The sequence below is a fragment of the Lissotriton vulgaris genome, chromosome 9 (assembly GCF_964263255.1).
Source record: "Lissotriton vulgaris chromosome 9, aLisVul1.2, whole genome shotgun sequence".
NCBI lineage: Eukaryota > Metazoa > Chordata > Amphibia > Caudata > Salamandridae > Lissotriton > Lissotriton vulgaris.
This window is the reverse complement of record NC_141697.1, coordinates 81,166,869-81,184,416: the sequence shown is the minus strand read 5'-3', so window position 1 is coordinate 81,184,416 and position 17,548 is coordinate 81,166,869. Positions and strand designations below refer to the sequence as shown.

General features: G+C 47.6%; 1 protein-coding gene across 1 annotated transcript in view; it reads right to left on the bottom strand.

Moving 5' to 3' along the window:
• Positions 1-6,555: 6,555 nt before the first annotated feature.
• Positions 6,556-17,548, bottom strand: part of LOC147689639 (uncharacterized) — a 38,615-nt gene continuing 27,622 nt past the window's right edge. The window contains exon 2 of the mRNA XM_086937099.1: positions 6,556-8,731. Within this exon, the coding sequence (XP_086793225.1) occupies positions 8,091-8,731 (641 nt within the window). The 3' untranslated portion in view covers positions 6,556-8,090. The remainder of the gene's footprint in view (positions 8,732-17,548) is intronic.

Here is a 17,548-nt window from a genome sequence, read left to right as displayed (position 1 = left end):
CATGATCTTTGCATTGGCCACAGTAAGACTGTCTGTTTCCCTAGATACTTGCAGGATGGCGTCTCGATTTTTGTAGCTCCGGATTCGGAGTAGAACTGGACAAGGCTGTGCATCCGAGGTAGAGGGTACCCTACCTGGGTCTGTTCTATTACACAAATGACCAACAGCCGCGCAGGGGAGGGCTAGGTCATTGTGGATCCTGTTCTCTAGGTAGGATACTATGTTTAGTTTCTCCTGGAGCTTAGGGTGATTTACCTGGCGGATATTGTTCTGGTTGGACCTGCCTTCGGCGCCTTCAATTCTGCATTACAGAAAATATATATGATCCATCATTTTGTAAAGATCATGATGAAATTCGTAGCCTGGGCATCCATCTGGGTCTCTGCCTGTTTCACACTATCGGAGTTTCCTATGTACGTCACGGAGCAGCCCGACTTGTATCACGACAGAGTCCATTTTGTGCCCAAAGGTTTCTCTGGTGTGGGTAATGGCCGCCAGGGTTTGTTCCAGTTTGAGTCTGGGTGTTAGAGGCTCCCTCCAGGGCTGGGGTGGGGGATTTGGGGCCCGGAGACCGGTCATGGCCACCCGTCACTAACTCTGTATGATTTGCCATGGACAGGCTGCTCGGTGTCTTGGATGGGTGGATGCGTCCCATGGTCTCTGGGGGCTAAAGCAGGGCCAATCTCCGAGGGCTACCCAGTAAGCAAGGGACGGTCGGCAGCAGTCTCCTCCGGTCTGTGCTGGGTCAATAAGTTCTCAATGGGTTGACACATCCGCCCGTCTCTCCTTACTGACCGATGGTCAATATGGGCTCTCCTATGACCCCACGGGACCAACTGGCCCTACCAAAGCAGTCCAGTCGCTCACCTGTAAGTGGAGGGGGTGAAGGACAAAGCTCTGCCTCCGTTTCAGGGTTTCAACAGGGCAGGGGCTCCCAGTGCTGGAGGGACACCCTGATGCAGAACCTCCACTGCTTTGGCACTCGAGTACTGTCTCGAGTACTGTCTTCTGCCTTCTACAGGGTGTCTCTCAGGTCAGCAGGCAGGGTGTGGGCCGCAGGGCTCCCGGCCTTCGCTCCTTTCCCGGCTCCTGTTGCGCTCTTGTCACTTGTGGAGAGCTCTGGCACAGGTCCTCCACTTCTTCAGCATACAGAAACTCTCAAGCGTCAGGCCAGGCCCATGCTTCCCCTGCCGGTGCCAAACTGGCCAACAGGCCAGGTACAAATTGTAGGGACAAGGGCAGGGTTTTAAGCTGTAGCGCCTCCCTCAGTGCACCCTGGCATCCCGCACAGGGAAAGGCCATGGCCAGCATGGGCTTAAGCCATCACTTTCAGCACCCTAGTCCGGGAGGCTCTCTGTTCCGCTGTGCTGTCTGGCCCACAGGAGAGGAGGCATGGCAGGGACAGATTCTAGGTCGGCAGTCCCTGGTAGGCCACTGTGAGGCCTCTATTCTGGATCCTGGTATAGGGGAGCGGCATGCAGTAGTCCAGGGTGTATGTTAGCTTTAGCCTCAGGGAGGTACCTCCCCATTCATTTTTCGCTCAGGGCTGTCGCCCAATCGCCAGCCAATGAGGCGATCTGTCAGGTTAAGCTATGGCCCAATGGAGCTCTAGTCAAGTGCTGCCGCCATCTTAGGCTGCTATGCCACGCCCCCGCGCCAACACCTGCTCAGTGAAAGTGTTACTTAATACCTAACAGCAATTATTATAATCCAAGAGGAAGAAAGCCCCTTCAAATATTCACTGGGGATGGAAAAGCTTGGTGTGTTCGAAAATCTACCCATGTGTGACACCAGCGGCAGAGAAGAGAATTAGGATGAATTACAAAAAGCAACCGCTAAATTAGAAAGATATTTCAATGTACAGGGAAGCATGCTAGTGAAGATGCACAGGTTTTCACGAGGGAACCCTAAGTGGGGGCATTAGTAGAAATGGATGTTTCTGCTCTGAGAGTCCTGGTAGCACCTTATACGTTTGACACTTATAAAGACAAGGTATTTCCAGTGGCGGCTCCTCCCCTTTGGTGGAGGGGCCTCACCCCCCCACCAGCTCCCTAAAGACGCGAAAAATAAAATCATTAATGAAACATGTTTATTATCGTTTTATTTTTCTGTCCCGGGCAGAGTCTTTGGGGACGGGGCCATCAGAGTAACAATGATGAGGGGGAGTGGTGGGCACTGTTATCAGTGCGCATGTGGGTTTGGCCGGCCGTCTCAGGACAGCCAAACCGGCAAGCACACTGAAGCTGTCTCCAACCCGAGCTGTGTTGCCCGGGTTGGGACAGGCTACCAGTCTCTCTGGGAGCGCAAATCAAGGGCGCTCATGCCAATCCTGACACTGCTCTCATGCATGAGAGCAGCATCAAGATTGCCCGTAGGGAATCTGGGATCCTGTGTTTGCAGTGCAGAGGAGCAGAAGAGCGTAATGCTGCGGGTAGGAGGCTTTTTTTATTTTTATTATTGTCCATTGTCCCCCTCCATTCCACTCCCTGACTCCCCTTCCCGCCAGCCTCCCATGACACCAGCCGCTCCTGGTAATTTCACGACCAATATCTGGTAAGGAGGTATTACAACTCTTTGGCCCGGATTACAAGGGCAGGGCTAAATTCCACTCAGTGCAAACATGACAGTGATCTGAACTACGAGTTGTATCATAATTATCACATCCTCGAAGTGTTCCTCTGATACACACTAGCAGGTCAAACTTGTCAAAATGTATCAGGGTTAAAAGGCTTGTATAAAAAAGGCAAAACATGTGTCATTTGGTGTGTTAAGTACAGATTCTGCATGTTATGCTTAATTTGAAAGTTAAAAAGTCGGAATTGGGTGTATCTACCACATGTGGTAAATATATCACACCAGGGTATTGTATTTACTATGTGTGGAAAATACGTAACTGATTCCACCTAAGCTATAATGAGGGTTTTTATAGGAGAAACACCTCACACGCAAAAAACCCTCTTTGACTGAATTGTGGAGATAAACACTAGCATTGGGAGCTCACAGGAGGAACCCAAAGTGCTGAACAAAACCTGATGAGCTATGGGTGATGCACACTTCGAAAGGAGGAAAGGAAAGCAGAAAATGTCACAGTAAGAGGATTTTGCCACGTTGCCCTGTCCACGTGTTCTCTAAGCAGGATTTACAATCCATATACCACCTGGTGACACTGGGATCAGAAGTCATGTCATATGACTGCCTTTTTCACACCAGATATTGTGTTCTACTGTAAGATGATGCCATTTGGCCTGATCTCCGCCATGGCTGTCTTTCAAGGCATAATGCACGTGCTGTGTAAGGAAGGGGAAGAGGTCTTGAGTGACATCCAAGTTGTTGGGGAATATGTGTCGGAGCATAACAAAAGGCAGGACAAGATGTTATAAACTTTACAAAAAAATCCCTCCTTAACGCCGAGAGTAAAATCTTGGCGAAACTACTAGCCAACAGACTGTTGCCTCATCTAGTGCACCTAATACATCCTGATCAGTCCGGATTCATGCCGCACAGGAGCACGGCGATGAATCTCAGGCGACTACATGGGGTGATGGCACGAGCCCCGTTATTGTCAGAACCAGCAGCAATCCTTTCGCTTGACGCCAAAATGGCGTTTGACCTGGTGGAATGGCGCTACCTCTTTGCGGTTCTGGAACATATGGGATTCGGTCTGAAATTTATAACATGGATTAGGCTTTTGTACAAAAACCCTGTAGCGCGAGTGACGGCCAAAGGCCACATCTCGAGAGAAATACCATTAGCGAGGGGCACGAGACAAGGGTGCCCACTGTTACTGTTCGCTCTGGTGCTGGAACCTTTAGCCACTATCATTAGGACCACCCAGCTATTGCGGGGCATCCAGTGGGGAGGTGACTGGGAAGACAGGGTGTCATTATATGCCGATGACATGTTGATTTATCTAACGGACTTAACGACAGGTATTCCGGTATTACTGGCCTTGTGTGAGAGACAGGGGACAGCCTCTGGGTACAAAATCAATTGGAGAAATCGGTGCTATACATGCTACACGGCAAGCCGCCGACCCTAAGTGCGGACTGCCCATTGATATTGGAGACCGTCTCCTTTAGATATTTATGGATCCAAATTACACGAGCGCATGCAACCTTTCAGGACTTGAATCTTAGGCCGCTGCTCGAAAGGTTGAAAACAGACGTGCGTCATTGGAAAACCCTCCCGTTGACATTATTAGGCAGAGCCGCACTTTTCAAGATGATGGCGTTGCCCCGTTTCCTATATGTCCTGGAAAATACGCCAGCGTTGGTCCCATCCTCGTTCTTCCGACAGATATCGACTCAATTGTCCGGCCTACTATGGGGAAATAGACCAGCTAGGGTCGCACATTTGAAACCGATTTGAGACTGGTACAGTGGGGGGATAGCGCTCCCAAATTTGGAATTATACTACTGGGCAGCACACCTTAAGGTGATCAACCAGTGGATACACGGGCCACAAGATGACCCGGCGTACTTAGCAGACAGACGTCAGTTAGGCACGAACACTCTTCTGGCCCCACTCTACAATAAAGGACTGACAGCAAAACTTAGCGGCCCAACCAAACACACTATGACGCTATGGCATAGAGCCCAAACACGACTAAAATGGGAGGGAGTGATTACACGACTCACACCCTTGTGGGACTCCAAGATTCTGGGAAATCTGAGGCACAGTAAGGGCTTTGATCAGTGGGACAACATCGGGATTTCCACGGTGGGTGATATGTGGACGAAGGATGGGGTGGTTTCGTTTGAGACCCTGAGGGAACATTACGAATTGGGCATTAATGAAACATACCGGTACATACAGATTCGACACGCCTTAATGTCAGCGATAGAGCCAGGCACTAATGTCCCAGAGTCGGCTCCGTTGGAGGACCGACTACTTACAGACTACATGGAAGCCAGTGCTACTTCCCTCACTTACCGTAAACTCATAAACAACCTACCCGACCCGTTGCAGAAACTGAAAAAGACTTGGGAGGATGAAATAGGGGAGTTGGATGAGACAAACTGAAACGCGGCGCTGGCGTCACCTAAAGAAGCCGGCACCTCGGCGAGATTTAGGCTAGTGCAATTCAAAATATTACACCGAGTATACTATACACGCACTACTCTACATAAAATCCAAAGAGCAGATCACCCATTTTGCCTGAGACACTGTGGAGAGGAGGGCACATTGTTCCATACCCTATGGTCTTGCCCCAGCATGGAGGATTACTGGCGGCGAGTAACACGCACGGTAGCCCAGACTTTGCAAATCCCAATCACACCTGACCCCAGAGTTTGTCTGTTGAATGTTTGGGGCCCAAACAACTTAACACCACATGGAAGGCAATGGGTGGTCATTGGAATGATGTTGGCAAAGCGAGATATAGCGCAAAAATGGGGGGCATCCGATACACCGACCCTGGCTCAATGGTGCCGGAACATGGACATGCTTATGATGGTGGAGAGGGCGGTGTACCAACAAAGAGCCAACCCACGTAAATGGAATAAAATATGGTCACCTTGGAACACATATAGAGGGGAGCTGTGTGAGCCACTGCCAGAGGAGGAATACGTGGACAGTTCAGGGGAGGAAGATGAGATGGAGTAGGGGAGGAACGGGAGGTGGGAAAGAGATACGGCAGGGTAGCCCCCAAGGTTTCCCGTGCTCTCATGGATGGGATGACAGGCATGCGAACTGTGGTATTGAAGGCTTTAACCCTGTATTATTTTGATTTGAACATACCAATGAGCTAACTGACCTGTGCCAACTATCCAATCATTGACCTTTAAAGTTGAGAGTTATATAATAAAAATGAAAAGTTGCGCTAATGGTTGGCTGCAGGTGAATGTTGACGCTGCAACTGACGGATGTAAATTACTGTTTTTATGGATATGTGGATACAACAATAAAAACAAATAAAAAAAAAAAACTTTACAAAAAAAAAAAAAAGATTACTGCATAATGTTAAATGACTGCAGAGGAAGAAGGCAAACATCTGGGACATATCTCTGCAAGAGGGACCATTGGAAATATATTCCACAGGCCTAGCAGCAGAGAAAAAAGTGGCACGAATAAATGTGCAGTTGCTTCTTTCTTCAAGAGGTTGAATTATGTACTGGTTTGCCCTTTTTGTTTTTTTGCATTTTAGTTATTAGAAAAAAAAAAAAAGACGTGTTATGCCCTGGCCTCGTCTTGTAGTGATAATGGAACGGTAAATGTCATTTGTTGTGGAACCTGCTCATGCTCCGTCAATACTGTAGTGTCCAGGCAGTAGGGGCGGCTGGTCACCTGAGCCTGATCTGCCCAGGCTCTTGCATCTGATGTTGTTCCATGAACCCAGGCTCCATTTTCTATTGGCTATTTCCACACCAAGCTGGTGGGACTTACAGAGCTGCATCACTGAATGGATAAACTGGTAAACACGATCTGCAATAACTAACGCTCGTGGGGCAATAAATAATTCAAAACTGCTGCAGCTCATCACCCTCCAGAAAACACCACAGACTCTGCAGTACCAAATACTGCAATAAATCCAGGACAGCCAAAAGGACCAGATCATCAGTGGTTGCAAGTCTTTATTTACAATAAGGCCTGGCCGTCAGCTTTCCAGAATGTATGGACACCCCACTTTTGTATTGCTAAGCAGTAGATCTTTCAAGTTTGAGTGTCTGATTGTAGCCCTCAGTTTAACTTCCCACAACAGCTACAAAGAAATTACCAAGGAACTGGTGAATGCTGGACTGCAACGCCACCTATAGCTCAATATGGGAGCGTTATAGTCACTTACTTTTTGGGGTTAAAGATGTTATGTCTTGCATAGGTTGCATTTGGAGTACATATATGATCTTTCAGCTACAGTGGGTCTCATTTTACTGATTAACAAAAAAGGGGAGAATTTACTGCAATACCGAACTACCCCGAAGTTTGGTACCAGTAGTGCCAAATCTTCAAAAGTAACAAAATTCCATCTTTGGTGTTCTCCCCTGAAAAGTTGTGGTTCCTTGACCTCAAGCAGGGATGAAGGGCAGGGCTAATTTTTTTTTTTTTTTTTTAAACACACTCCAGCACGATTATAAGTCTGGCGGTCTACAGACTGCCAGACTCGTAGGGGGAGTGGCAGCGGCCGTCTCCCCACTGCCCTATTAAGAGTTGGGTGGAGGGACCGCCCCAGCCACCGTTCCCTGGCGGTGCTGCTGCGGTGTATGGCATCAGTATGCTTAGTGGGACCGCCGCACTCTCACCAAGCATATAAGGAGTGTCCTCTCAGCCATGGTTTTCATGGTGGTTCCTCCTTCATGAAATTCCTGGTGGGGAGGGATCAAAAAAAGCCCTACAGGCCCCTCTGCGTCCTGTGGAAGCACACAGGGGCACAAAATGTGCACCCTGTGTGAATACACTCAAGTTCCTGCATGTCCATGCCATGCAGGAACTATTTTTGGCGTTCCCATTGCGGTGCCTGTTTTTAGAGGACCTGCCGTGGAAAAGCCAAAAAAAGCCTGCCAGACAGTAGGAAACTCTTAATCTAGCAGGTGGTATGACCTCGGCGGTGGTGCGGGCAAGACTGACCCGGCACCACACCGCCAAAGTCGTAATCAGAACTCGAAATGAAAACTTATTTAGGTATAAAGCCACTGCTATTTGCTGTGCTTAACCATAGCCATACAGGTTCAGCAAGAAGGTCTTTCCAAACCTGATCCCAAATGTGGGAATATTTATCTTGATTACATAAGCCAAAGAAAGTGCACTAACACCAGGATATTTCTGAAGCCGATAGACTTCGGGGTACAATCTGACTAGCTGCAAGGGGGCCCCTATCCTTCTGAGGTCTCCAAAGCAAGTTGGATTTATTCAAAACAAGATTCATTCTACTTCTGAAATTATTCTATTTGGAGGGCTATTTTTGGTTATCCCCGAAAACAGTATCTACTGAGTATCCATCTGTAAGTCATTGTACCTCTCCCAATATGTAACTGCGTTCCCTCTGCCAAAGGATCACGACTGGCTCTTCACATGCTCTAAAAAGGATTTAAAAAACTGAAAAAAATGACTTATTACCCACACCTTCAAAATAAGAGTTTCAGTTTTTATGTATATCAGGCATCTCCCAAGGAGTAATAGTCTCCGTTCGTTTTTTCTCTCTTGATGTTCTTCAGCGGTAGGCTTGGCCCGCGTTCCTGCGAGGTGCCGCTGGAGCTGCGACTGCTGCTTCGACTGCTGCTCTCAGTTACATGGCTTCTACTTCTGTCCTCAGCAGCTGGAGATGCCGGACTTCGATAGCCAGCTGTGGTCTGGGTGCAAGAATTTGAGGAGGATACAGGCCCAGCATTGTTTTTCACATAAACATTTTTGATAGCTTCCAGGGTCCGCGCCATAAGCCGTACGCTGCTGTTCAGGTCTTGCACACTGTGCTGCAGGAGACACAAGTTGTGGTTGACACTTTCAAATCCTAGTTGCATCACCCGGACTTGCTGCTGCTGTAGATAAAGTGAGTCCTGTCCTGAGCGGTCACCTTCCTCTGCTTGTCGTTGAAAGCTTGTTCTATAGTCTGCCTTATCAAAGGGACTCAAGTAAGGTGTTGCAATTGATGGAAAATGCTCTTGGTTCAGTGGCTCCTCTGGAGAGTGTACAGACCTTTCTTCTTCTTCTTGCTCCACAATTTTTACCACAATCTCTTCTTTGAGTTTCATCTCAGCAACGCTGGGCTGGCTGTCTTGGCCAGGTTGTTCAATGTACCCTGGGGAGACAAAAAAGATTACATTTTAGATCAGGTCTCATTCATTCAACAAGCCTTTGTAGTTACCAAAGACGAGACAAACGGTTTTCAATAAGATCTTATGTCAGGAATCAAATAATATACCAATGTTTGTTTCTATACAATGAACTCTAAGGTTGCAGAATGTTCAACCGGAGATTTAGATATTCTGAATCTTTAAATACAGTTTCTAGAAATACAGTTTCTAGTAGTATTTTTTGTTTGTTTTGTACTTTAGCATGCTTATTGTTTGAGTTATAGATATTTAAGTTCTGTATTTAATAGCTTTTTCAATATGCTGATTGCATTTCTATTTGTGCCATGTGTTGTATATCACTTGTTTCTATCATAAAACAAGTCTCTACTTCTAGCCACAGATTCCTCACCCTTTGAATATTCCCCAGCCGTCACAGTGGATCCAGAAGCTTTTCAGCAGTAACCCTGTGTGCCGGTAAGTGGTGCTCTGCAGTTTCACACTGACGCCGTTCCACTCTGGGAATGGTGTGCGGCGCCTCTTTATGCACTGAGGTCAGTTCTTTTTAGGTCTCGCGACCTATCGATGTGCGCAAGCGCATCGAGCGGAGCGAGAATTCAAGTGGCGAAAACATCTTCAAACCAAAGGGCTTTCAGCCCCGCTGTTTTCATGTAGTTCCCGTGAACCACGTGATTAAACATGCACGCGCATCAGACCCATTTGCTTCCCAATCTCCTCCCACGGCCGTCCTTTCTGCCAATCTCCTCCCACGGCTGTCCTTTCTGCGCATCAGACCCATTTGCTTCCCAATCTCCTCCCACGGCCGTCCTTTCTGCCAATCTCCTCCACGGACGTCCTTTCTGCGCATCAGACCCATTTGCTTCCCAATCTCCTCCCACGGCCGTCCTTTCTGCCAATCTCCTCCCACGGCCGTCCTTTCTGCCCGCCAGCACTTCAGTTCCGTCCCTCCTCACATTACATCAGACCCATTTGCTCCTCCTCCCACGGCCGTCCTTTCTCCCAATCTCCTCCCACGGCCGTCCTTTCTGCCCGCCAGCACTTCAGTTCCGTCCCTCCTCCCCCCTAATTACATCACTGTTCACGGCCCTCGTCTTTGCCTCCGCATCATCCTTTCTGCCCGCCAGCACTTCAGTTCCGGCCCCGGCTAGCCCTGGCTCTCTACTTCCCTGGCTCTGCCTTTTCCCACTGTGGTTGAGGACGGTGACAGCATACAACAATTTCATTAAGCTAGGACATGCCCGTCAAAATGTTTCTAAACCATGCCTCCTTTCTCGTCGCCGACCCCCTCCCCTACCATTCCTAGCTACCCCACTTTCGCTCTCCTCGCACACCCCACCACTTCTCCAACCCCTGCCCCAAAACCACCGCTCCCACTTTCCACTAACCCCGCTCTCGTCTTCTCCTGCCCCCAGCGTCTCCCCACCACCGAAGCCCAAGTTCTCCCCTCACCCTGCGTTGGTAATCTGTTGTGAAGGCGAAGGCCTGCAGAATACTACATAAAGTAGTTTTGTATGTGTAGCATTTTAAATCTGTTTGATATTACACCTTTATCATATCAAGCAAACTCGCATTGCATCAGGATTTTTTTTTAAAGTAAGCATGGATTGCAAATAATAAAATAAAGGCCACTTTGTAGGTATTCACGTTAATTTAATAAATTCACATTAAAACCGGAGATTTAAGTTGTTAACAATTTTTTTAACCCACCCATGCCAACACGAGGAAGAATCTTCCTCTTTCTGCGTTCCTCAAAAGGTCCGAATCACAGCCTTAAACGTGACTTTTAGTCTGCTCTCCCAATGAATTTCCACTGTTTAACTTCATCATGGGGGGGGGGAGGTGTTTAATATCGCCACATCAAAGGCATCAATCACCCACCCACAGGCTTCACCAGCGCTGCCCCGCCCCCTGCTTCACGGCCAGGCCATCTGTTCCCAGCAGCAGCATTTCTCCTGCGCCAGGCCACATCAAAGGCTCTGTGCCACTTTCACCCACACAGGACCACTTTCAGACACGCAACGCCACTCACACCCATGCAAGCCCACTATCACCCACGCAACACCACACTCACCCACGCAACGCCACTCACCCAAGCAACGCCACTCACCCAAGCAACACCACTCACACACGCAACGCAACTCATCCACGCAACGCCACTCAACCCCACTCATCCACGCAACACCACTCATCCACGCAACCCCACTCATCCAGGCAACCCCACTCATCCAGGCAACCCCACTCTTCCACGCAACGCCACTCTTCCACGCAACGCCACTCACACATGCAACGCCACTCACACACGCAACGCCACTCACCCACGCAACACCACTCACACACGCAACACCACTCACACACGCAACCCCACTCATCCACGCAACGCCACTCACCCACGCAACGCCACTCACCCACGCAACGCCACTCACACATGCAACGCCACTCACCCACGCAACGCCACTCACCCACGCAACGCCACTCACACACGCAACGCCACTCACCCACGCAACGCCACTCACCCACGCAACGCCACTCACCCACGCAACGCCACTCATCCACGCAACGCCACTCATCCACGCAATGCCACTCATCCACGCAACGCCACTCATCCACGCAACGCCACTCATCCACGCAACGCCACTCACACATGCAACGCCACTCACCCACGCAACACCACTCACACATGCAACGCCACTCACACATGCAACGCCACTCACTCACGCAACGCCACTCACTCACTCAAAGCCACTCACACCCACGCAGTGCCACTTTCAGACACGCAACACCACTCACACCCACGCAAGCCCACTATCACCCACGCAACGCCACTCACACCCACGCAGTGCCACTTTCACCCACACTGTGCAGTGCACAATAGGTCTCGCAGTAGGAAAGTTGGAGCTATTGCTTTTGTAAATGACAAAGCCCTTTATGTTTTTAAAATGAAAAGAAAAATAAAAGCCATTGTTATTTGCAATTGTAATAGCTCCAACTTTCCTACTGCGAGACCTATTGGCAACGCCAGTGCTTGTTTTTTCTGCGCTTCCTGTCGTGGATCTGGACCTCCTACTCGTCTCTTTACCTCAATATTTTTCCACATTTTCAACAGAAGGGTTTTAAGCCGTACAGGGACTGTCGCAAGCAAATGTCTGAGAGATCCCCATCAGGGGAATCTGGGGTTGAAAAAACAAGGGGGGAGTGAAGAAGTTCTGCTCACAGGAGCAACAGAGGTGGATACGTCCTCCTCAAGTCAATAGCTGCAAAGCATAGAGATCCACCCTCAGATAGATATAAAAATCGTGTCCTCCCAGACTACATGAGTTTCCTACAATGGTGGGGAAACACACCGTTTTTGCTAAAATACCCCTCCCACACCAAAAGGGCCCTTGGTGTCATGCTTCATAATAGGGATCTTCCCGCACCGCTGCAGGACGGGGCGTGCTGCAGCCTACGACTACGTGGGAGCACTGTTTTTGTAGAAAGACTATGTGTCGTGTAGGAATGTGAGTGGAAGGGTCAGGAGTAAATGAGACAGTGAAAATTAAAATATACCTGGCTCGTTGGACTAAAAAAACCTTTAACATTCCTTTGAGCTGGTATTATTAAAAGTGAAGGGAAAGGGTTTGGAGTAACCCTGGGCGAAGCACTACGCTACGCTCGCGGAGTTTGCGCAACTTCGCACTACGCGAGCTGCACGTAGCACAGTGCGAACACGCGTAGTGAAGTGCTCATTTTTTGCTTGTTCGCGGTCCTGAATGTCATGTTCGCGACCAAGCAAAATGACATCCCGGCGAGATTCTCAACGCGGGGAGGTAAGGTTTCTCATTGTGAGTGGTTGCGCATGCTCGCGACCACTCTCAATGAGAAACTACCAGTTCGCGTTGAGAAAGCTGCAGCTCGAGTAATAATCTACTCGAGCAGCAGAAAACTACAGCTCGCACTGTGCAAGATGCCGTTTTCAATGATTGCACAGTGCCGGATGCTTGTCCGCACTGTGCAATCATTGAAAACACATCTTGCACAGTGCGAACATGCTACTACGCAGCTCGCGTAGTGCTACGTGAAGTTCGCGAAGTGCGAACTGCACTTCGCGTAGCACTACTTCGCGAACTACGCTCACCCTTAGTTTGTAGGTATATTGCCTTAATGAACAGTCCCTCCTATGTCTGTCAACATGTTTCGAAGCCCTCCCTGGCTTCTTCTTCAGGACCTTGAGGATCCCTTCTACACTCACTATATAGTAAGGAGCAATATCTACATGGTATCTAAAAAGTTGTGTATGTACATGTAGTATTTACTACGTGATCAGCATGCCAAATAACCATGCACAGTATACAATACCTAAATAGGTATACTACTTTGTGATCTGGAAGAAAAACAACATAGTATTAAAAGGCAAGACATAATCAACATCCATCATGATAGGTGGTGACTTGCAAGGAAAGTGATGTGATAATATACTCCTTATCTGTATTCAGTGTAACAAAAAAATGGTGATGTGTCCTGCTGTTAAAAAGAACACAATCAGAGGACTGCTGTTAGTGAGTCCAAAAAAGGAGGCAATTGTATCCTTAGAAACGAAAGGTATCATTAAATATTAATATTTAAATACAGTGCCAAGAGCGAGGTATAATTCGTATTAGGGTTGTCAACCTACTTGATTCCTAAGGAGAAAATCAGGGGTGTGGAATTTATTAAAATATCTACTTGTCCATGGGGCAGGTTGCTTCATAACTCTACTTGTCCTGTAAAAAAATCCACTTGTCCCTTTGGTGCCATGTAGTGCTGCCTCAAATTATGGCAGTAATCTCATTATATAAGAGCTCTTAAATAGCCTCTTTGATTATGCCAGGGCATATACCATAGTAATGTTTGAATACTAGTAATCATCTTATGTTGCCACGTTTCCGCAGATCTACATACTGGGACTTATGATGGTGGTAAGCAGGAGTTCCAGGGTTGGAATGCCCTTTTGAGTCTGTGCAAGCCTACTAACTTACATATTTTAAGGGTTTTCAACAAATCTTCTCTAATCTTTCTCATACTGAGAAATGTTGGAAATTTACTCCTGAGTGGCAGACGTAAACCTTCTTTCAGAGTTGGAAAAAAAAGTAGTTGGAGGGAAAATGAACTTTCAAACATCCAGGTTTTCACATGAGCATATCTATACATGCTTATTTGCTCATGCTAAAATGCAGTTCACAAACATTTTGTAGAAGTACAATTTCTTGCCCTACTAATGTAAATTCTTGTGAATTCACCAAAGCCATATACCCAAGGTGCACTTTTGAGACTTTCTTTTTTACATTGGGCCCCTAATTTGGTCTGGCGTTAACTATGACCTTTTGTGTTTATTAAATTTCTCTCTCTCTCAGTATTGGCTGGCTTCACTGTGAGTGACAGCATTCTGCTCTTTCGCAAGGAGCATATCAGTACACAAAGTAGTTTTGTTCAGTTCTAGTAACTAATGTGGCAGTGTGTGCTTTTTTGAGACCAAAAACTATTTTTGCGTTTGCCAATGTTTGTTATAATGGTGAGGGGCCAGCAGCTCTCACATCAATAAGGTTTTACAAAAGCCATACCAAAACAAGTCACGTATTGCAAAACTAAAAAGCTGAGCACCAATGTCAGACCTACTGGCTTTGCCAAGGCTTGTTTATTTTTGTTTCCCATAATCTTATTGAAACTGGTTACAAGAATTTTCCAATATTAATATTTTTGAGAAATACTAGTATGCATCAACACCTTTTACTAAATGATGCTGCAATGAAATGGTACCTGAAATTTTACAGTAGTTTAGCAGAATGTTTTCTTCTCTGCTTTCATTTTTTAGGAACATTTTATATTGAAAGCAAAGAAACATTAATCTTGCTTTCAAGCTTCTGCAAATATTTGCATCTAATCAGAGAGCATTCTGTGAGCATCATGCATAGCCTCATGTTGCTAAACTTTGAAACCGTGTGTACAAATTTTCATTCAGGAACCACTGTCAGTAGTGCAGTCAAAACGTACATTTACTTAGAGCGCTCACCCTAATAATAATGGCTTTCAATTAATGAACCATACATACAAGTTTGAACAGCATTAACACATGCACACAAATATTAACTTAACTACAGGCAGTACCCTTCCCTGATCCTTAATGTGGTACTGCAAACTGGCAGCCAAGGGGTTTGTGCTGCAGGGGGTTGGGCCTACTTGTCCCAAGGACAAAATACACATTAAAACTTGTTGCCCTTGACCCCAAAAAATATGTCCTGGGCGTCGGGCTATAGGAATTCCACATCCCTGAGAAAATGCCCCATGAGCCTTTTAACGGGTGGGAGGGGTGCCTCTAGTCACACTCTGAAAATAAAACCGGTTTTTACGAGATCCTGTTGACCATAGGTCCCGTCTTAATGCAACCTGCTGGTGCTGATCGGCTATGCCATACTTACTACTCCAAGGACACTGCCTCTCTGTGTCTAGCCTCCCCGCGGCTCTGTTGAACAAAGGAACTGCGTAGGGTGCACCCTCCAGTAGTAAAACTAATTGATGTTCCTGCTGTCAATTCAGGGTTCAATCCTTCGCACCTATGGTAAAACACCCCAGAAGTAGTTCCAACAATCTACTGTAGTCTGCGAGGACACGATTTTTACATCTATCTGAGGGTGGCTCTCTATGTATCTGGTGTCAAGCAAAGACTCCCAAGGCCTGCAGTGACTGTGCATCAAAGAGCCTGATGGCCCTCCTTGACCACAAGGTGCAGTTTTACATTTTCAAATATAAGAAGACTCCTTGACCAAACCACTCTAAGTCACCATCCAAATCCAAGGTTCGGTCCTGTTCCTGCTACATGAGTCTCAGAAGCCGCTTGTGAGGTTGGTCTTCGTTGCGATCCAAATCGTCTGTTAATACTAAAAAGAAAAGAAAATCAGAATGAAGCTCAGCTCCCTCTCGCCAATTGCACGCAAGGGTTCGTGCCCTAGACCTCGCTCTCAGAGTTGGCTGACTTTGGAGTCGATCCCACGCCGAGTTTCCATGGCTATTTGCCACTCTGCAATCGATCGATCGAAAAGAGTTCTGCGCAGCCATACTATGGAACTACAGATCCTTGGTGACTCCCTCCGGCACATGCTTGAACCCCAAGAAGCCGAGAGGGCCCTCCGGCAGGTCTTCCCTCGGCATCAGCTGGACCCTTTGACTCTTGTTACTACATCTCTGACACCAGTCCAGACCCTGCCTCTGGCACTGTGGTCCACACTGTTCCCTGGGACTTCAACGCCAGTACTGAGTCTATCAACTCCGGACCAAGAGTGCTGTCCAACACTGAGACAGCACCGGCCTGGCCTCACCTGATGCCGCACCCAATAACAGTTGTGGTGCTGCTTTCTCCGCTTGTTCTGTTACCTCCACAGGGTAGACAACACGCTTTACATTCACTATTTGGCACAGACTCTTACAAATATTATGATGTGGGTAATGAGTTTGCTCAGCCCTATCAAGAGGACCACTGGTATGATGACATGGAGGCTAGTGGTCTTGATACCGCCCACAGAAACAGGCCTTCTCTCACCCCATGGACCACCCACAGAGCACTACGCTTCCTACACCATGGTAATCCGTAGACCGGCTGAAGTCCCTGACCTCCAGCTCCCCACCTTGGAGGTAAAGACCAACCGACTGACAGAATTTATCTTGCAGGAGCAAACATCTTAACCCCTTCTGCCATTTAACAAGGTTTTAACAAAAACCTTATTGGGGGCATGGACCAAGCCTTGCTCTGTTCCACCAGTCAACTGCGCAACACCATCACCCTTCCCCGAGCGAACCTGCTTTTCTATCTCAGCGCCCTCCCCTGAATGTTTGATGGTACAAATATCCGTAAGGAATACCAATCCTAACATATACCCAACTACTCCCTTAGAGAGGGAGTAAAAATGTGTTGAAACCTTTGGCAAACTAGTATTTTTATCCACCAGCTTGGTGCTCAGATCAGTAAATACAAGGTTCATGTCGAGTCGTTATTCCTAAGCCCTTTGGCACTCTGTGGCTCAAGTCCTCCCAGGTGTCCCCTAAGATCTTCTACCAGTCCTTGCGCAGGCCATTCAGGACCGCTGGGATGCTGCCAGGTTCCTGATTAATTGCAGCCTGGACACCACCGATTCCATAAATCGGCACCACTGTTGCCATTCGCCGCCACGCCTAAATGAGGTCCACTAGTTGTCAAGGCAATGTCTTTTAGAGTGCCCTTAGTGGAGGACAGCCACCCACTGGGAGGCAGGAAACAAGGATTTGTGTTGGGTTGGCAGGCCATAACATCAGACAGTAGGGCTCTGCAAATTGTTCAGAAGGGTTCTGCCCTCCCCTTCATTTCTGCGCTGCTGCAACTTCCAGCGTCTCCCCAACATGTGACAGAGGGCCGTCCTTTTGTTTTGCGGCAGGAAGTGCATGCCTTTTTGGCCAAAGGGCTATCGAGAGGGGGCCTGCACCAGAAGTAGTGGTTGGAACTCAGGATTCTTGTATGCATATCCACCGATATCACGTCCACCCTCAAGAATATCAAAAACAACTGTGCAAGTTATCCAAGAGGGGAAAAAAAAGAAAACAAAAAAAAAAAATTTAAAACTATGTTGACGATGCCTAACCAACACAACTCACTTTTCAACTAAATAACAGACTATTAACCCAATTAGCGGCTTCTTTGTTACACCTCGGACACCAGAGAGAGACTACTGGTTGTTATTTAACACTTTTTAATAGTGACTGGCTAGTCTTCAAGCAGCCACTGCTCACACAAGAGACTTAACTAGCCCCTATTCTGTGATTTC